The following is an 18,925-nucleotide window of genomic DNA, read 5'->3' as shown; positions in this document are numbered from 1 at the left end:
AAGCAGGAACGTGAGGGTAAAAAGACGATGGAGAAGGATTGCGCGCCGACAAAGTGGCTTGTAATCAACGTGTGACCGTACCACGGCCGCGCACGAGCGCCCGAGCGGACTGCAACGCGAATCCAGGTTTTGGGCTGATGAAACGAGGAGCACGAGCGAGCGGCTTGGCCCCGCCGCAGCTCATACGCTCCGCCCAGAACCGCCAGGATGTCCTCGATTGACGCTTACCAGACCCCGTACGCTCGACTAGGCCCAGCCTGACAGTCCCTCGGCGCTCTGAGCTGACCTCGACCTGCCCCTCCTCAACTTCATCTCTCGCCGACTCGGCACTCGACAACTCGCTCACTGGCCTGTTCTGGCTGCGGCGACACTCTCACATGAAGGCTCTCGTCGCGCTATGCGTCCAAGGAGATGAGCAAGCTCTTCTCATCGTCGGTGCGCTCAGCGTTCTCACTTCTCGGCGCAATCCGATCATCTCCGCAATCCCTATTTGGCTCGCCTGAGCGCCTCGCTGACTCTGAACGCACCCATGCAGACTCGCTTTGGCACCTGGCGCAAGCTCTGGCTCAGCCTCGCGATCGCCGAGAAGCAGCTTGGGCTCAGCATCTCGGACGAGGCGATTGAGCAGATGAAGGCCAACCTCGTGTGCTTGATTCCGTTCGGCAATCATGGCCGATTGTGTCCAGCTGATCACCTGCGCGGCTGCATGTTTGCAGGAGCTTGACGACGCCCAGATGGCCGAGGCTGCCATCGAGGAGAAGAAGCGCCGTCACGATGTCATGGCGCACGTCCACACCTTTGGCCTCCACGCGCCCGCTGCTGCCGGCATCATCCACCTCGGCGCCACGTCGTGCTACGTTACCGACAACGCCGACCTCATCTTCCTCCGCGACGCCTGCGACATTATCCTCCCCAAGCTCGCCGTCGTCATCGAGCGCCTCGCTCGCTTCGCCGAGCAGTACAAGGACCTTCCGACTCTCGGCTGGACCCACTTCCAGCCTGCGCAGCTCACGACCGTCGGCAAGCGTGCGACCCTCTGGATTCAGGTGCGTTCGCTCCCTCATTCTTCGCATTTCGACTCGTACTGATACACCCTCTCCCACCCGTAGGAGCTCCTCTGGGACCTCCGCAACATCCAGCGCGCACGGGACGACATCGGCTTCCGCGGTGTCAAGGGCACGACTGGTACTCAGGCCTCGTTCCTCGCGCTCTTCGAGGGTGACCACGACAAGGTGCGTAGGCCCGCCTGTCGCGTTCAATTCACTGTACTCACGTTGTGGCTGTTTTGTAGGTTGAGGAGCTTGACCGCCTCGTCACCGAGCTCTCCGGCTTCAAGCACGCCTACCCGGTCACCGGTCAGACCTACTCGCGCAAGATCGACATCGACGTCCTCGGCCCGCTTGCCTCGTTCGGTGCGACCGCGCACAAGATTGCGACCGACATCCGCCTCCTCGCCAACCTCAAGGAGGTCGAGGAGCCGTTCGAGAAGGACCAGATCGGCTCGTCCGCCATGGCGTACAAGCGCAACCCGATGCGCTCGGAGCGCGTCTGCTCGCTCGCGCGCCACCTCATGGTCATTCAGCAGAACGCCATGATGACCGCCTCGGTCCAGTGGTTCGAGCGCACCCTCGACGACTCGTGCGTCCTCCTGCCTCTCTCTCCACAAGGCTTGCACTGAATCCTTGCCTGTTCGCAGCGCCAACCGCCGCATCACCATCCCCGAAGCCTTCCTCACCGCCGACATCATCCTCACCACTCTCCAGAATGTTACCGAGGGCCTCGTCGTCTACCCGGCCATCATCGCCCGCCGCGTCCGCCAGGAGCTCCCCTTCATGGCGACCGAGGTGCGCCAATCCCCCGAAAGGCCCCTCGAGCTTCGCTGACTCGCACTCCACTGCAGAACATCATCATGGCGATTGTCAAGAAGGGCGGTGACCGCCAGGTCTGCCACGAGAAGATCCGCGTCCTGTCGCACGAGGCGGGCGCCGTCGTCAAGCAGCAGGGCGGCGAGAACGACCTGATCGACCGCGTGCGCGCCGACTCGTTCTTCGAGCCCATCTGGAACGACCTCGACCGCCTCCTCGACCCGTCGACCTTTGTCGGCCGCGCGCCCGAGCAGACGGCAAAGTTCGTCGCAGAGGTCGTCAAGCCCGCGATCGAGCCGTACAGGCGCCAGGTCGAGCTCGCCGTCGCCGCCGAGCTCTCGGTCTAGACGCGGAACGTGCAAGGTAGAGAAGTCGGCGAGGGCGGCGGTGGGCGGCCCTCCACAAAAGCATGCTGTCCGATACGGCGTGCAGTCTTGTCCTTTTCCGCTTCGTATTCCGGCTCTCTATGTGGCTGTTGGTAATTCACAGGGTTTCAACATCGCCTGATGGGCCGTCTCGCCGATTCTCGCCCGTCCTCTCCCTCGCCGTTGCTTCTGCCGACTTCTCTCGCTTGCTTGCATGCGAATCCGGCTGTGCTTCCCTGCTCGTCCACCACTCCGCGTTTCCGAGTGACCATCCAATCAGCCGGCGTTTCACCCGGCGTTCGTCCGCCTCGCGGACCTACCGCGGAGGGCTGTCGCGCGCAAACGGGCTGCATCCGGTTTCACCTCTCTCGGCTGTCCTTCCAAGCTTGGCTCTGTCTGCAGTTCGAGGAGCATGCCAAGCGAATTGTCGAGCGTTGCGAACGCGTGGATGCGGAACCCGCAGCAGACGGTGCTCAAGCGGGTGCAGGCGACCGACGGTGGATGGCACGCTGCGGTGCTTCACCTCGACGGCTTCTTTGTCGACGCCGTGCAACATAAGTCGTGAGCTACTGAGCCGCTTTTACAGGCGGAGCTCCGGGCTGAAGCGGACGATGCACCTGCAGGATGCTGATGCAAACCGTACTCAAGGTCAACGACAAGGAAATCATCTCTGAGCGACCTGTCGATATCAGCATGCTGCAAAAGCTCGACACGACGGGCAGCTGGGTCCCGCAAGTGCCCTTTGGCACCCTGCTTGCCCTCGTCGAGCAAGTTCAATGCCTCACTTGGCACTCGTTACCCGCTCACTGACGCCTCGCCCCGTTCCCGACGCAGCAACTGGCCCACCGTCCTCCCTCTCCGCGCAGCGCGCAGACGGTGGCTCAACGCACTGTCGCACGACCCGTCCCAGCGCGCCTACTCATTCGCAGCGTTCCTCCTCGACGCGCTCGACTCGCTCGAGCGCCTTCCAGACACGGCCGCCTACCTTGGCTACAGCGCGGACGCGCAGTATGCACTCGCAGACTGGGTGCAGCAGCGCTGCCCCGCTGCGCTCGAGCAATGGACCGTGTATAGCGAACGGGCACTCGCCGGGCCCGCGCCGGCCATGCCAGAGTCGGGGGCGCCCGACAGGCGCAGGGAGCTCCTCAAGCTGAGCGTGCAGAAGGTCGAGCTGCGCGAGTGGGTGAGCGATGAGGCGCTGAGGGAGCTCAAGAAGCGGTTTGAGGCGTGGGAGCACGGGAAGGGAGACCCGGAGGAGGTGCTGTGGCGCAAGGGGAGGGTCGAAGTGCTCCTGTCGACGCCGACGCTCGTCGACGCGCTGCAGTATGCGTCCGAGCTAGCACCGAGGTCAGTCTCGCTCACTGTCCTCGTCCCGCAAGCCGAGGGGAGAAGCGGGTCGCAGAGCTAATCCTGCGCGCGCGCGAACTGCAGGGAATCGCACCGCCATTCGCGCAGGTCCAGCGTGCGCTCGCAAGCGGTGACCATCCTGACGCCTGTCGCGGAAGGAGACGCCGACTTTCACACGGACAGCGAAGTCGGGTCGCCGCTATCGTCGAGCCAGCGCTGGTCCTTCGGCCAGACGAGCCAGCAGAGCACGCCGAGAAGCAGCCTGGCGCTCACGCCCGAGGCGCGCGACAGCAGCGACGAATTGCACCGCAAGCCGAGGTGCGAGAGCGCCGTCTGGACTTCTCCGTGGAGGGCGCTGACGAGCGAGTAGCGCACACAGCGTGCTCGGGCGTCTGCACCGCCAGGTGTCGACGCGGCTGCGCAAGGACCGGCCTTCCTAGTAGCGCCGGCTTCGCACGCAGACCGAGTCTGCGCAAGATGTCAAAATGCGTGACGATATCTGAGGTTACAACCTTGCTGCAGAGGCCGAGAGCGAGAGAACCGATGGAAAAGAGAGAGAAAGAGGTGGTTGTACAACGCCCTGTGCCGCGCGGAGCTGGGCGTGGGTGGGGTAAGGGTATGGAGCAGGAGCGGAAGAAAAGGGGGGGAGTGGAGCGGTGAGGAGTGCGATGCGGCTGTGGAACGGGACGGTCAGATTTTGCTCCAGGGAGCAGAGAGAAGTACGCACATGCGTGTAGAGAGGGAGGCAGTGGAAGAGCGCAAAGCGTCTACTTGGAAAGGCGCTTCTCTGCGAACGAGGAGGAAGAGCGAGATCAGTCTCCAGCCGCGGCAACAATCCACGGCGAACCTCGAGCGCACCGAGCATGTCCTGTGGGTACAACGGGGTAAGCACGCAATACAACAAGAGAGGAGAGCCTGCGGAACGCACCTTTGCCTCGTTGACCTTGGAAGCGATGTAGGGCGAGCCGCCGCGATCCGGGTGGTTGCTGTGAGCGACCAGGTCTACGTCAGCACAGAACAGAGGCAACGAGAGCGCTCGGAGAGGATCTGCAACGCACGCGAGCATGATGCGGCGGTGGGCGTCCTTGAGGCGGTTGAGGGTCATGTGCGATTCCCTGCGGGGTGGCCAGGCGGGTCAGTGCATGTTAAGAGAAAGGTGCTGCATGCTCGTAGCGACGACTGGCAGGTCTGGCAGGCCCTCGGAGCGGGTTGCCACCCGGGTCGTCTCCGTCGCGGCAAGTCGAGGAAGAGGGAGGGACGCACCGGAGGCCGAGGATTTGGGACGCCTCTTCGGGGGTCATCTTGGCGAGGAAGCCGCCCTTGACCCAGTCCTCCTTTCCGCCGTGGGTGCCTGCGAGGGCCTGCATCCAGGGCGAGAGGCGAGCGCCGTTCTTTGCGGCCGAGCGGAGCGAGAAGCGGAGGGCGAGGGTGGTGGCTGCGACTGCGCCCGTGGCTGCGAGCAGGCTTGCCATCGTGTGCGTGTGTGCTTAGAGGGTGCAAGAGGGTCTCGGAGTGGGCCGGCGCAAGTGCGTCGGGTTGACGTTTGGCGCGATTCGTACGTACGCCGTGCTCTTTCCGACTGCTCGCACTCGCTGCCCTCGCTCGCACATCCAGGCGCACTAAAGCTCGAGCCCAGACCACCGTCTCGTACTGCTCACAGTCCACACACGACTGGCCCTGACCCCACCGCGACTCCCGCCAGCCATGGCTGCTCCTCCTCCTCCTCCCGACGCACCCGCTCCCCTCCCCTCGCCCTCGGCCTTCCCCGCCCTTGCAAGCGACCCTGAAGCCGCACCGGCCCCGCCAGCCCCAGCCCCTGCCACCAGCCAGCCGGGCATCTCGTACGCAAAGGCCTCGGCTTCCTCGCTCCCGCCCTCGACCCTCCCGACCGGCACCTCGCTCCCGCCCGCGCCCGCCCCCTCCACCTCTAGGGAGCGCCTCCAGCCCAGCCAGAACGGCCGCGACTCGCCCTACGCCCGCCCGCTGGGCGCAGGTGCCACCGGGCACGGCGGCGCTCAGCAGCCCGGGTGGGTGCGCACAAAGAAGAAGAGCGCCGGCAGGGAGGGCGCCGCCAAGGGCGTCCACCAGGCCAACGGCAAGGGTGCAGACGGCGCCGCACAGCAGGGGCAGGCGCAGGGCAGGCCGCGTACCGTCCCGGGCATGCCGCCGTCCATGATCCCAGCACCAGCGTCGGGCAAGAAGGGCTCGCACTCTCGCACGCCCTCGTCGTCCGCTCCCGCCGCTGCTCCCGCCGCTGCTCCCGCCGCTCCGGCAGACTCGAACGCCCCGCCCGCGATTGGCAAGAAGCGCCGCCAGTCGCTCCGCAAGGTCCTCCCGCCCACCTCGTCCAAGCTCTCGCCCTTTGCCGCCTCGTTCGAGTTTGCCCCGCGCGCCTCGACCGGCTCGTCGTCCTCTTCCTCCTCGGACGAGGCCCCTCCCGCCGCCGCAGCGGCGAACGGCTCGATTCTGAGCGCGTCCGAGCAGCGCGACGTGCGCGAGACGGTCGCGAGCGCCGGCGCCCAGGGCGACGAGTTCCGCGCCAAGTCCCTTGCGCAGGCCGACGCCGAGGGCGCCGCCGAGGTTTCGGCCCCGCACGCGGGCGCGCAGAGCGCGTCGCCCGACAAGCCTACGGCCGTGAGCGGCGCGGACGAGGTCCCGCGCGGAAGCGTCGAGGGACAGAAGGCGACGCTCGAGCCGGAGCAGGCGCCGCGCGAGGCGCGTCCGCTGGGCGCGTTCCTCGCGCAGGCGTTCGAGCAGGCTTCGGGCGAGTTTGCGCCGCTCGTCGTGCCCGCGCAGAACGAGGCCACGGCGGCGGACAAGGCCTCGCGCTTCGCAGGTGCGACCGAGGTGCGCCAGATTCGCGGCGCGGTGCAAGAATCGCCGGTTGCGGACCTCGCGTGGCGCGAGAAGCGCGGGTGGTGGCAGGACGGGTTCGACTATGACGCCGAGCACGCGCTCGGCGCGTCGGCAGCGGCGGAGCCGGCGAAGCCTGCGCCCGTGCCCGTGCCCGTCGCGGCGGTCGAGCCTGCCCAGGCGGACAAGTACGAGCCGCTGCTCCACTTCCCGCCGTGGAAGCCGAGCGCCGCGAGCGACGTCTCGGTGCAGCCCACTGCGCGCGAGGCAGTCGCGCCCGAGGAGGTCACGCCGCTGAGCGCCTACCTCGGCTCGGCGTTCTCAGAGCGCGCACAGGCGCAGCGCGACGTGCCGACCTCAGTCGAGGAGGTGGTCGCCTCCTCGTCTTCTTCGGCTCCTGCAGCGCCGCCCGCCTCGGCTCCGCTCGCGTCTTTCCTCTCTTCGTCCTTCTCGACCTCGCGGAGCGGCTGGACCGCCTTCGAGTCGGTCGACGAGGTCCGCGCCGAGGCGCTCGCGCGCAACGGGCCCGGCGCAGTCCCCGCGACGGAACTCCCAACCAGCGCCGAGGCCGTCGCCGCGCAGCCGACGCTCGACGACGTGCTCGACGTCGACGGGATCGAGGACGGCAAGGTCGTCGAGGGCAAGAAGCGCGGGTGGTGGTCCGACGACTTTGACGGCGGCGAGGGGAAGGACAAGCGCGCGGAGCTCTTCTCGAGCGGCGAGAAGCGCGCGATCCGCGAGACGGTCGCGAGCGCCGGCGCCCAGGGCGACGAGTTCCGCTCGAAGTCGCTCACGCAGGCCGACGCCGAGGGTGCAGACGCCGTGGCGGGAACGAGCGCTTCGGCGCAAAGCGCGCGCGTGAGCAAGCCGCAGGGCTTGAGCGGCGCGCGCGAGGAGGACGGCGAGAGTGCGCAGCAGCAGGCGCAGAGGCCGGGGACGCCGCTCGGGCAGTACTTGGGTCAGGCGTTCTCGGCGGAACCGACGCCTTCGAGCGAGTTCCCGCCAGAACTCCCCGCCGCCGCCACCGCTTCGTCCTCCACCTCGACCTCGTCCTCGACGCCCAAACCTGCTCCCGCCCCGTCCGTCCCGCGGTCCTCGTCCGCCTCGCCTCCTCCGCCCCCTCCCGGCGGGTCCAACTCGGCCGACTCGGCGCCGTCGCTCACGCTCGCGCTCGCGTCGGCGTGGCACACGGCGCCGTGGTCGCGCAAGATCTGGGCCGTCATCGCCAGCTTGGCCATCAACGTTGGCCTCCCGTTCGTCAACGGCGTCATGCTCGGTGCGTCGCACGACTTTCCCGCTCGCTGTCGCGCTTAGGTCCCGGAGCTGACACTGATGTTGTTCATGTTGCGTGCGACACAGGCTTTGGCGAGCTCTTCGCCCGCAACGTCATCGGCGTCCGTCTCGGCTGGCCGCTCTCGACCTCCTCCGCGCCCGCCCAGCAGCAGCAGCCGCAGCGCGCCAACACGTCCGGTTTGGGCCTGCGCGCTGCCGGGTCGGGCCCGAGTCCGAACGTCGGGCGGGACGTGCCCGGGCATGCGGCGGCCAAGACGGCAGCCGAGGCGGCGGGCGAGGCCGTGCGCGAGGCGGCATGAGCTTGCGCCTGTCACGTCTTTCGAACCGGGCCGACGTCGCGTCGCACTTTATTTTGTATCACCTTTGCCCTGCCCTTCGACATGTCAAAAGCTCGACCCTCTCTTTCGGGCACTCTCCTTCTTCCGCAAGGCTTCCTCTCCTCGTTCTTTATGTCTTTCTTGCCCCGATCCCGCCTTCACGCCTCCTTTCGTTCGTATCACTCGCATCAACCCCATTTCTCGAGCCTCTTAACAAGTAGAAAACGGACAAACCGTCTGATTGCCTCGCTCATCTCTGCAACTCTCCATCTTTCGTCCAATTCTCGCATCATGCCTCTGTTCGGGCGGTCCTGCTGACGTGCAGAGTAGAGCAGCTCACCTACGAATTGCAGAGAAAGGACAGACAGGGAATAAGGACGGCGAGACTCGAAACTGAGAAGGCCGACGACATTGCGTGAATCGACGGAGACCGCGGCCACCGCTCAAGGCGAGTGCTCGTTGCCAGTGAAGGCCGTGATAGAGACGCGCGAGTTGGCGCAGATACGGATGGCGTTCAGGAGGTACGAGTTGCGCTCGTGGAAGTGCTTCGGGTCCATCGACTGCCAGATGTCGAGCTTGTTCCACTCCATCTCCTTGATGTGGTACGCAAAGTTGGTCTCGGTCTCGAGGTCTGGACGGTGAGCTCGACTCAGTATCGAAAAAGGAGCGACGGCGGAGGAAGAGCGAAACGAACCCTTAAGGGCGGCGACCATGTAGAGCAGGATCTGATCGTCGCAGGGGCGGACGTTCGACTTGTACTCGATGCGGGGGACGAAGATGTGGTTGTACGGCTGGAGCGCCATGCGGCCCTTGAAGCTGCAAGTCGAGAGAGAGATCAACGCGGAACGCTTCTTTGTCGAGCTGGGGACGCACTCGCTTAGAACGACCGTGTTGTGAGGACCCCAGGGAATCTCGCCCTCCTCCTCCTCTGTGAGCAGCGGAACCAAAAGAAAGAGGGGGCAACGGTGAGAAGAGCTCTCGCGCTTGAGAAGCAGGGACATGGCGCACTCAATGCCTGCCAAATCACCTCGAGGTCGAGGTACTCGTAGTCGCCGTCCGCGCCATGCTTTGCGTAGCGCAGGTCATCGCGTGCAAAGAGCCCGACGACGCCGTCGCGCTCGTCCTTCTCGGGCCCGCCGGTCGGAAGGTTGAGCTCCTTGAGGCGACGAAGGGCCTCGACGCGGGGCAGGCTCGAGTAGAAGCAGAAGTTCCACGGACTGTCGCGCGTCAGGAGGTACCCCATGATGGTCGTGAGGTACGGGCGCGAGAGGACGTCTGTATGGCCGCCGCTAAGGTGGTACGGAAGCGGAGCGTCGACCACGCCGTCGAGCGCGATGATGAGAAGAGGCGCCATGGCCCGCATCGGCTTTGACGGAACGCTCGCCTGGCGCAGGTATTCGGCGGTCGGGACCGCAGGACGATCGAGGGGCTTCATGTCCGGGTCGTGGTCGTGCGAGACGATGGGACGCGCCGGTCCAATCTGTTTGTGAGATGAACAGCAGCGTCAGTCTTGGGTTACACTCGTCGAACTCTGCTCAGAAGCCATGCAGGGGCTCGTTGCGGTACGGAAAAGTCGCAGACACACCGCGCGGGCGGGCCTGGTAGAGTGCAACGGCGTGTAGGTCAGGAGCGGCTGAGCGCCGCCCATACCTGGCAACGCCCTGCTGAGCGCTTGTGCGAGACCAGCGAGACCAGGGTCGTTCAAAGAAGCGGTGTTGCGACGACCCGGGAGCTGCGACGCAAAGACGACAGGAGTAGCCATGGTTGTGAAGCGGTCGTGAGAGGCGGGCTGCCAGAAGTGCGAGACGGAGAGAAGCAAAAGAACTGCAGAGCGAGGGACACGGACTCGCGTTCGTACGACGGAGCGGTCCGTGGAAGGTCCGCTCGTTCAGGAGTCGCGAGACAGAAGGCGGTGACCAAGCTCGCAGGGCGGTGCAGCTGGTGCACAGCCTGAGTGCGCGTTCTTCTAGACAGCACTGGAGCGTACTCACACCGAGAGTGCGCAGCAGACTCTGGTCTGACGTTGACAAGAGGCGATTGAGAAGGTCACAGCAGAGCGGCGGGGCGCAACGAAGAACATCGGAGGAACAGCTGCCCCTCTCAGCAGCATCGATTTGAGCAACTGACGCCTCTTCGGAACGGGAGTCTTACAGCTTGAACGGAGTGGAGCGGATCCTGCCTAGTCCTGCGAGCGCTTCGACCAAGGCCTTGATCCCTCGTCCTCCTTACGCTACGTGTTCGTTGCCCGTGAACGCGGTGATGGTAACACGTGACTGAGCGCAAGCGCGAACCGCTCCAAGGAGGTATTCATTGCGGCGGCGCAGGTGGACAGGATCATCGTGCGTCCAGATGGCAATCTCGTTCCAGTCCGAGTGGCGTATGAAGTCGGCAAAGTTGTTCTGGTGCTCAAGCTCTGCAGCATGGTAGGAAGGCCGGGGAGGACGAGAGGACAATGCATCGTCAAGACGAGACTCACACGCAGTGATGTGTGTAGCGACAGTCATCGGAGCTCGACACGCACCCTTCAAAACGCCAATCATGATCAGAAGAAACTGATCATCCTGTGAAGAGCTGCGAGCGCAAGCCTCAGCAGTGTTCTTCAACGCTGGCATAGGGTGAGCGAGAGCGCACTGGTAGCGCTGTTCTGGGACGAGAATGTAGTTGAACGGCTGTAGCTTCATGTGGCCGAGGTAGCTGTCGATTCTCGAGCGTCAGTAATAGCTGCTCGGCTACATGCGTGCGATGCGGGCGGCGTACTTCGTTAGGACGACGGTGTCCTCCGGTCCCCACCTCACACATTCCTCGTGCTCTGCGTCCGATGCTGTGTCAGCACAGCGACGATGTGATACCTCATATGTTATAACGTACCAAGCTCGTCCCACAGAACGTCCAGGTCCTTGACCTCGATGGGGCCGCCGTCCCAGCCATCGCGCATGTCATCGCGCGCGAAAAGGCCCATGACACCGTCGCGCTCGTCGCGTTCGGGTCCGCCCACGGGCAAATCGAGCTCCTTGAGTGCCTCGAGCGCCGCGGCGCGATTCATGTGCGTGAAAAAGACGACGCGCCAGGGCGAGTCGCCGTGGGGCTGGAGGAGGTAGTCCACGAGCGTCTTGAGGTAAGGCCGCGCCAGGTAGCTCGTATAGCCGCCCGACAGATGGTACGGAGGTCGGGCCGCCAGCACGCTCTCAAGCGAGAGGACGAGCAGCGGCGGCTGGGCGGGCTGCCTGGGTCGCGAAGGAACGGAGGCGCGTTGTAGGTAGCTGTACGAGGAGATCGCGGGCGGACCGACTGGCTGCACCGGCTTGAAGCGATGCGGAGTGGTACGTCCCGTGTAGTGGTCCCTTTGCCGATTCTGCTCGCTGCACTGCGGGCAGTCGGTGCACTGGCAGCCGGGCTGGTGTTTCGACGACTGAGCCGCATGTAGGTGGGAACACAATGTGGATGAGACGCACCGGGCAATGGAGCGTGTGGCAAGTCAGAGGCGCCTTCGAGGGGAGCGAATCGCGCGCGTGCGACGGACGGCAAGTCGAGCTCTGATGCACGGCCGACGTGAGGGCCGTTCCAAGCATAGTCTGCAGTCCTGCGAGCTCGTCGGGCGGGAGGTGCAACCCGCTGGGCAAGCCCTTCGGATTGGCTTGCGCCAGGGCTTGCGCAAGGGCAGCTGACTCGTCTTCACTGGACGAGTCGCCAGAGGTTTGGCTGCGCGAGCGCGCCAGACCGCTCGGCATCTGCGAGGCAAAGACAATGGGCGTGGCCATGCTCCCTAGCGATGGAGTGAAGACGAGCAGCAGCAGCAAGCGACGCAAAAGAGGCAGGAAGCGTGCAGTCCGCGGCACATCCGACAGCAGGACAGGAGACATGAAGCGAGCAACAAGCGAGTGCGAGAGATCCGCACATAGGCGTAGCGCGTAGCGCGCAGAGCAGCCCGACGACAGTGAGCACGATCTTGACCCAGTAAGCAAGGAAAGCGAGGCGACGGAGAGAAAGGATCGCGCAGGAGAGTCGATCGAGTTGGGCGAACTCGAACGCGACTCGCACCTCTGGGCAGCTTAAATCTGCCTTGAACTCCTTCAGACAGGCACCAGTGTGCCTCTGGCTAAGCCGCTGAGCGTCTGCGCTTGCTCCGACCCTTTTCGCCTCCTCATCAGTTCGCTCGCTTCTGGACCAGGATGGAGTGGGACGAGGTGCGTTCTGCGAGGTAGCGCTCCTCAAGGGGCTACATGGGTTGATCTTCTTGCGTCTCGGCCAGGTCAATCGGCTCTTTTTGCCCGTCTCGTGGTCGTCGTTCCCCACTTCGGACGACAGCAACCTCCTCCTCAAGCTGTTGCCTGATCACATGAAGGGCGGGCTCTCGCTCATGGCCACCGACCTCGAGAACGTCTACTTCGAGTCACTCTCGCGCCGCCAGCTCACCCGCCGCATCGACGACGCCCTCAGCAGTGCGGCAGACACCCAGAGCCAAAGCCAAAGCGTTGTCGTCGGAATCGGCGAAGACGGCGAGAAGCTGCTGCAGGAATCGGTCGACAAGCTCTTGAGTGCAGTGACAACCGGCACTGCGAAAGCAGACATCACGCATGAAGCGTTCGAGGCGAGTCCTGTCGCGTCTGCTGCACTTCCCTCTCCGTCATTGTCGCTGACAAGGTATGCGCGGGACAGCACATCGTTAGCATCACTGTGACTGGAGGCTTCACCATAAAGTTTCTCACATCGTCGCTCGAACATCAGTCGTCTGCCGCGCTTGCCGCGCACCTCGTCAATCCTCTCCTCGGCGTCTGTTCGAGTCTCCTCGCCCTGCTGCGCGACTCGTCTGGCAGCGACGATGCGCTACTCAAGCGGATCGAATCAGCCATTGACTCCTCGGGCACGGCCGAGCGCATGGACGAGGGTCGAGCGACAAAGCGCTTCATGAGCGTTGGAGGGCCGGCCTTGCTGCAGCGATGGACGCAGCGCTCGGTCGGCGCTAAAGAGAAGGATCTGCGTGAGTGTGCACATTCTGCGCGTGGCGGTATTTTGCTAACGCTCCGGACCCGCAGAGCCCGTTACCCTCTCGCTCCCCTCCCGCTCGCAGCGACCGTTCTCGCCTGCGCAGTCCCAGCCTCGTCCACCGACGCCGAAGCGCAAAGCTTCCGCCTCTCCCGCTCCCGAGCAGCCTCCTCTGCGCAAAGCTTCGCACGCCTCTCCCTCGCCGACGAAGCCGCCCGCCTCGAGCATCGCGCAGCGCATGCTCGACCATCACGGCGGCGAGAAGGGCGAGCGCGTCGGGTGGGACGACTCGCAGCGTTCCTCTCGCAGCAGCACGTCTGCGAAGGGGAAAGACCGTGCGCCGTCACCGATGGCGATTGAGGAACCTGCTGCGCGTGCGGCGGAGGCGCCAGTGCGGGTGACCGAGACGGACGAGGACGAAGAGCCCGCCACGGAAGACGACGAGGATCCAACCGGAGCATTACCTCCGCCGCAGCAACGGCGTCGCTCTCCCTCGCCGCTCGGCTTTCCGCCGCTACGCTCGTCCCACCCGTCGTCTAGTGCCGCTTCGCCGCCTCCGCCGACCGCCACTTCCGCCATCTCGGACACGCTTGATGCCCCCCAAGCGGAGCGTGCGCCGACTCCCTCGCCGAGTCCAGCAGAAGACGCAGCGGCGAAAAGGCGGCGGAGACAGGAGGAGGAGCAGGCCGCTGAGGAGCAGGCCGAGAAGGAGCGACGGAAGGCGAGGCTGCAGAAGGTGTCTGCGGCGCCGGCCGCTGCGTCAAAGAAGAAGAAGCTGAAGAAGCTGTAGTATTTTTCGAAACGTATGTGGCATGCAATCGTTGCCTTTGCGATAGCAGCGGAAGCTCGGCTCGCGGCCCAGCTCATTCTCTCAAGCCCGTGCGTCTCTCTCGAGGGTGAACGTACATGTAATATAAAGCTGCAAGAGAGTCTCGTCGTGCCGTCTACTCTTGTGTAGCCTTCTCGCCTTTTTCCGCCTGATCTACCGCATCTCCTCCATGCTTGGCACGCTTCTTCTCCTTGCGGTGCGAGACCCACTCCTTCCCACGCTGCTTGAGCGCCTCCTCGTCGCCGCGCGAGAGCGAGTGCCGCTTGATGAAGAGCACGGCGACAATGAAGTCGAGGCCGACGACACCGCACAAGACGTGGAAGAGGGTGTGGAAGCCCTGAACGTAGCCGAGGATGATCTGCGTCTTTTCGGCGGCAGAGAAAGCCGAAGTAGACGTCCAGATCGAGGCCGGGTCGTCAATGACTGTAGAAATGGTGCTGCTTTCGAAGCCATGCGAGGTGAGCTGGCTGCGCAGAGTGTTGTTCCTGCAATCGCATGGGCGTGAGTGACAAGGACGGCAGAGCAATGCTCAGGAGACGTACAGGATGGCGGAAGCGATGACAAGGAAGACGGTGCCGCCCAGCGATCGCATGAAGTTGCGCACGCTCGTCACGACCGAAATTTCCGACCGCGCAACCGCCGCTTGAGCGGCCACTAAGGAGGTTTGTAGCGTCTGGCCCTGCCCAGCGCCATTGACGAGCTGGAAACCGATGATTTTGCCAATCGAGCTGTTCTCATCGAGCGTCGAGAGAAGCCCGAGGCCGACAGCCCAGATGGCGTAGCCAACACAGATCGAGGGCTGGAAACGCGACACTTAATTAGTGCTGGGACAAAAAATGTCTGGAAATCGGTGCGCGCCTTGTACTCGCCCACCCGCGAGACGAGCTGACCCGAGAGGAAGACGAAAATGGTCGTCGTGGCGAGTTGCGGGATGATGAGCGCGCCAGACTTTGTCGGGCTGTAGCCGCGCGCAACCTGGAGATATTGAGGCAGATAGTAGACCTGCGTGAGGATGCAGGCACCGTTGATGAAGGTGGTGAAGAAGATGGCCGAGACGGTAACGTTCTTGAAGATGAACGCTGAGGGACGGCGCGTCAGTATTGGACAACAACACGCGTGCCTGAGGGGTAGGACCGCACGAGGGACGACCGGGATCTTGGCAACCTTCCATTCGTACAGAATGAAGACACCGAAGAGGACGACGCCGGAAAGGAGGCAGCCGAGCACGGGGCCGGACACCCAGTCGAAAGATGTACCGCCCCAGTTCAAGGGCAGGATGACGAGTACAGTGGCGAAGCAAGTCAAGAGCGCGCCTCCATAGTCGATTTGAAGGAGCTTCTGCTTGACATCGCCCTTTACCGCCTTGAGCGGCAGGAAGAAGACCATGACGAGAATGGCGAGACCGCCTCCAGGGAGGTCTGCAACAATTAAGTGTCAGCTTTTAAGCAGAAGTCAACGGTGGCAAGAGAAGCAACGCACTGAGCCAGAAGACCCATCGCCAAGTAGTGTGCTGCGCAATAGCGCCACCGACGAGGGGACCGATAGCGTTGCTGCAGGATGATCGGGTCAGTGAGCCGGTTGCGGGACTGTCGAGCGGGTCGGACTCACCCAACGAGAATCGTTGCCTCAGTAACACCCTGCCACTTCCCGCGGTCTTTGAGCGAAATGATGTCGGACACAATCTGAAGGGCAGTGAGTTTAGTGACGACCCTGAAGAACAGCGGTAGGAGCTCACAATGAGGACGAGCGTGAGCAATCCTCCCCCTCCCGCTCCTTGCAAACCGCGCAGCACGATGAGCTGCAGCATCGTCTGGGCGACCGCGCAGCCAAGCGAACCGATGATGAAGATGCTCATGCACGCAAGCAAGGTGTATTTGCGGCCGAAGATGTCGGACAAGCGGCCCCAGACTGGTTGCAGGGCGGTAGAGGTGAGAAGGTACATGGCCGGTACAAAAGCTGATGAGCGGCCGGCATCGAAGGCGGCGGATATCGTAGGTAGAGCGGTTCTGCATAGCCGACGCATCAGCGTGAAATCCGGAAGCGGAGCCGCACAAGTAAGGCGCATAGCAGAACGCAGAAGCGGGATGGGGAGGACGCACGACACGATTGTTTGCTCCAGGAAGGATAGGAGGACCGCCAGTTGCATCGAAAGCATGACGACGAGGATTTGCTGCAGAAATAGGACAGGTTTAGCGGCACGTAGTAGGCGAAAGGAGAGGTTGAGGTGAGGTATCACCTTGACGGGCCTGTAGCGCGCACATCTTTCTTGGTGAGCGGACTCGAAAGCGGACGACGAGATCAATCACGCACATGTAGCTCGTCTGATCCACCAAGCCGTTCGCATGATGCGTCGCGAGCTGAGCAGGCCCGTCTGGAGGCGCATCTGCACCGCTCGCATGCGCCTCCGCGTCGCGCACCACCGCGGCCTGAGCTCCGGCGACCTCCCCGACGCCTCCACTGGCAGCCGCGTCCGCCAAGTCACCCTCCTGCGGCCGCCTTCCCTCCGTCTCCTTGACTCCTGCCGGCGAACCTGGAGCGGCGGTGTCGCAAGCTGTCTCCGGCGTCTCTGGACGGCTGCCAGCCTGTGTATCGTCTATCGGCATGCGCTGGAGGATTCTCGTGGGCTCATCAGACCAGCGAGTGGCGCGCAGAAGCGAGAGACGCGAGTCGTGTGGTTGGCTTTATTCGGACGCGGGGTTGCGGCGGGGTTTCGGCAGCCGCCTCGAAGGGCTTCACGGGGTCGCAGCAAGTGCGCAGAAAGTACATACTCACGTGTACGGACACCTCTGCACCGGCATACTCTGAGCGAGTGTGTCGCCATCCGGATCGTCTTCCCCCAGCTGGCGCGATGACCTTGACCTTGCCTCGACCCGCTGTTCGCTGGCGCTTGCTCTGGGCCAACTGCTCCGCATGCTGCGGGCCACGCCGGTACAGGCCCCGCTGCTCGCCGTCCTGCGGCGGACCGAAGCCGTGTCCGCTTCTCGTCGCTCGTCTTCCCTTTGTCCCCTGCGAACTGTGACTCGCGGATATCCCTTTGTAAAGCTGGCCGGAGCGACCGGCATGTACACCCTCCGCGGTTGTACTCTCCCTCTGCGCACGCGCCGCCTGCTCTGTGCCATTCAGCGCACACCTCCCTTGTCTACGGCTGCTGCTCGCTCGTGCTCGAGCTCTTTCTTGCGAGTCTCTTCTCAGCTCGGATGTTCAGCAGCCATCGCCAAGAAGCTACCGCGCCTCGCCCCAGTTTTGTGTTACCACGTCAGCCAGCAGACTCGCCCCGTCGCCTTCGCTCGCACTCCGGCCACTTCACCACGACCGGTTCAAAGCTGATCAAGCGGGTCCACCGCGAGAGCCGCTACGAGCCAGCAGATGGCAATTTAGTCGCCGCGAGTGCGGGTGAGGCGCAAGCGCGCGAAGCGGTACCAAGCTGCGCTTCGAGCGAGTCGCGCCTCGAGCGGATGCTTCAGAAGATTACGCCGGAGGCATACGACGTCGAATGGTACGACTTGCATGTCCCGCCAGGAGGAATGGAGTTGCAGCCATACGCCAGGGATCTTTCGTCCTTCTTGTCGTACTCTCGCTCTGCGCAAGATTGGTATGTGAGTTTTTGCCCTCTTGTCGGGCTTCTCGTTGACAAGCAGATCGCAGGGACGGCCTGCGGACGTCACTTCTGTTCTCAAACTCGCTCCAGGGGTCCGTCGCGCTCTCGACCTGCAAGTCGCTGACCGAAGGTGACAAGCCTGTGGCACCCCGCCGTGTGCTGGACATTGGATGCGGCGCAACACCGTTCTGGATTCTCGAAATGGCGGGCCAGGACGCATGGGAGAAGACGCGGTTCGTCGGTACGTCGGACCATGCGCCTCGCGCGGTCGGCCCGAATGTCGAGGCTGACATGACTACCGATCCAGGTCTTGACATTGCTCCTTCCGCCGTCTCGACCGTCCTGCCTACCGAGCTGGAGTCTCGTCTCACTTTCATTCAGCACGACTGCCGCGACGCCCTGCCCTTTCAGCCGGCTGAGTTTGACTTTGTCCGCACCGGCTTTCTCAACCTCTCGCTGCGAGAGCAGGACTGGGCGGCTCTTTGCGAGGAAGCAATCCGAGTGCTCACGCCTGGAGGTGCGTTGTTTACACATGATGCTGGGTAGCGCTCACACGTGCGACCACAGGTATACTTGAAGTCGTCGACGAAGATCACATGGTGCTTGGCGACAAAGGGACTGCGTCCCTACCCGGCAAGCGCCTCGTTGCTGTGGATGACCTTTTCTCCGACATCCTACATCACGGCTTCATCAACCCGCGAGCCCTCACCGTCCTTCCCTCGTCCCTCGCCATGTCCGGCGGATCCCATCTCCGCTCGACCGGCCGCATCTCGCTCGACCTGCTCTCTTCTCCCGACCCTCCGTCCAGCTGCGACAAAGAGCTGCTCGAGAAGTTTGCCCCAAGCCGCACCAGCTCGTCGGCGGCAATGCGGACGACCGAAACGCGCGTGCTGCTGCACGCGTACGCGGACCGCTGGACATCCTCCTCCTTTGGCCTTGCCAGAGCTGCTGTCACGGTTAGGCATCGGGCAAAGCCGGATGTCGGATCTTGTCGCGGCGAACTCGCACCAGACCTGGAGCAGCAAGAGCTCGACGGCGTCGAGGATCTCGTGCACGCTTGGACGGACGACCTGCGCGGACGCCCCGACATCGCGTCGCTTCTCCGTTCCCGACTCGGATGGGAGCCGGCATTCGATTACGCGCTGCAAGAAGCGCTCGAAACGAACCTGGCGAAGCTGGACGCGCAGATGCAGGAGGACTTGCAGCGCAAGACACTTCACAACGAGGTATTCGGAACGGCCAACTGCGAGGCCGAGTCAGCAATGTTGCAGCGCGAATATTCGCGGAGGGAGACGGCCGCGGAGCTGGAGCAGGTTACGCAGAGGCTGCAAGGCCGGCCAGCGGCGCTCGAAGAACGAGTCGGTTCGCTAGACTTCGAGGTGTTTGTTGTGCAGAAGCCGTAGTGCTCTTTGCAGTAGTCTATGAGACAATCGGACCCGTTTCAGTGCACTACAAGAGTGATGTTGCTCTCGCGC

The 18,925-nt window shown here is 63.8% G+C and overlaps 8 protein-coding genes across 8 annotated transcripts; 5 read left to right on the top strand and 3 right to left on the bottom strand.

Annotated features, from left to right (window-relative positions):
• Positions 1 to 207: 207 nt before the first annotated feature.
• On the top strand, positions 208 to 2,212 carry ADE13 (adenylosuccinase ADE13; the record flags this gene model as incomplete). Its single annotated transcript, XM_076649186.1, has 8 exons — positions 208 to 236; positions 384 to 435; positions 536 to 643; positions 717 to 1,046; positions 1,110 to 1,232; positions 1,292 to 1,638; positions 1,697 to 1,844; positions 1,901 to 2,212. 8 exons carry the CDS (start codon positions 208 to 210, stop codon positions 2,210 to 2,212), a joined length of 1,449 nt encoding a protein of 482 aa, XP_076505196.1.
• Positions 2,213 to 2,642: 430 nt separating this feature from the next.
• On the top strand, positions 2,643 to 4,017 carry JCM10292_003992 (uncharacterized protein; the record flags this gene model as incomplete). The annotated part of the gene is made up of 4 exons (XM_076649185.1): positions 2,643 to 2,791; positions 3,065 to 3,577; positions 3,662 to 3,895; positions 3,957 to 4,017. 4 exons carry the CDS (start codon positions 2,643 to 2,645, stop codon positions 4,015 to 4,017), a joined length of 957 nt encoding a protein of 318 aa, XP_076505195.1.
• Positions 4,018 to 4,344: 327 nt separating this feature from the next.
• Positions 4,345 to 5,049, bottom strand: JCM10292_003991 (uncharacterized protein; the record flags this gene model as incomplete). Its single annotated transcript, XM_076649184.1, has 5 exons — positions 4,345 to 4,364; positions 4,436 to 4,445; positions 4,506 to 4,563; positions 4,636 to 4,692; positions 4,841 to 5,049. The coding sequence occupies 5 exons, from the start codon at positions 5,047 to 5,049 to the stop codon at positions 4,345 to 4,347; spliced, it is 354 nt and encodes a 117-aa protein (XP_076505194.1).
• A 232-nt stretch (positions 5,050 to 5,281) lies between these two features.
• On the top strand, positions 5,282 to 8,022 carry JCM10292_003990 (uncharacterized protein; the record flags this gene model as incomplete). Its single annotated transcript, XM_076649183.1, has 2 exons — positions 5,282 to 7,706; positions 7,790 to 8,022. The coding sequence occupies 2 exons, from the start codon at positions 5,282 to 5,284 to the stop codon at positions 8,020 to 8,022; spliced, it is 2,658 nt and encodes an 885-aa protein (XP_076505193.1).
• Positions 8,023 to 8,483: 461 nt separating this feature from the next.
• JCM10292_003989 (uncharacterized protein) lies at positions 8,484 to 11,798 on the bottom strand (the record flags this gene model as incomplete). Its single annotated transcript, XM_076649182.1, has 10 exons — positions 8,484 to 8,671; positions 8,735 to 8,856; positions 8,914 to 8,968; positions 9,049 to 9,520; positions 10,332 to 10,453; positions 10,562 to 10,611; positions 10,672 to 10,734; positions 10,798 to 10,849; positions 10,909 to 11,260; positions 11,493 to 11,798. The coding sequence occupies 10 exons, from the start codon at positions 11,796 to 11,798 to the stop codon at positions 8,484 to 8,486; spliced, it is 1,782 nt and encodes a 593-aa protein (XP_076505192.1).
• Positions 11,799 to 12,209: 411 nt separating this feature from the next.
• JCM10292_003988 (uncharacterized protein) lies at positions 12,210 to 13,813 on the top strand (the record flags this gene model as incomplete). Its single annotated transcript, XM_076649181.1, has 4 exons — positions 12,210 to 12,224; positions 12,290 to 12,628; positions 12,697 to 13,018; positions 13,074 to 13,813. 4 exons carry the CDS (start codon positions 12,210 to 12,212, stop codon positions 13,811 to 13,813), a joined length of 1,416 nt encoding a protein of 471 aa, XP_076505191.1.
• Positions 13,814 to 13,967: 154 nt separating this feature from the next.
• On the bottom strand, positions 13,968 to 16,455 carry JCM10292_003987 (MDR family MFS transporter; the record flags this gene model as incomplete). Its single annotated transcript, XM_076649180.1, has 9 exons — positions 13,968 to 14,337; positions 14,395 to 14,651; positions 14,711 to 14,931; positions 14,992 to 15,270; positions 15,332 to 15,402; positions 15,461 to 15,534; positions 15,588 to 15,858; positions 15,952 to 16,098; positions 16,163 to 16,455. 9 exons carry the CDS (start codon positions 16,453 to 16,455, stop codon positions 13,968 to 13,970), a joined length of 1,983 nt encoding a protein of 660 aa, XP_076505190.1.
• Positions 16,456 to 17,376: 921 nt separating this feature from the next.
• Positions 17,377 to 18,853, top strand: JCM10292_003986 (class I SAM-dependent methyltransferase; the record flags this gene model as incomplete). Its single annotated transcript, XM_076649179.1, has 4 exons — positions 17,377 to 17,444; positions 17,498 to 17,691; positions 17,758 to 17,967; positions 18,018 to 18,853. The coding sequence occupies 4 exons, from the start codon at positions 17,377 to 17,379 to the stop codon at positions 18,851 to 18,853; spliced, it is 1,308 nt and encodes a 435-aa protein (XP_076505189.1).
• Positions 18,854 to 18,925: the final 72 nt, after the last annotated feature.

The sequence above is a fragment of the Rhodotorula paludigena genome (assembly GCF_050403205.1).
Source record: "Rhodotorula paludigena JCM10292 DNA, Rt_paludigena_JCM10292v1_ctg22, whole genome shotgun sequence".
In the NCBI taxonomy this organism is placed as follows: domain Eukaryota; kingdom Fungi; phylum Basidiomycota; class Microbotryomycetes; order Sporidiobolales; family Sporidiobolaceae; genus Rhodotorula; species Rhodotorula paludigena.
Note: the sequence above shows the minus strand (reverse complement) of the source record. Positions and strands in the feature narration are given on the sequence as shown.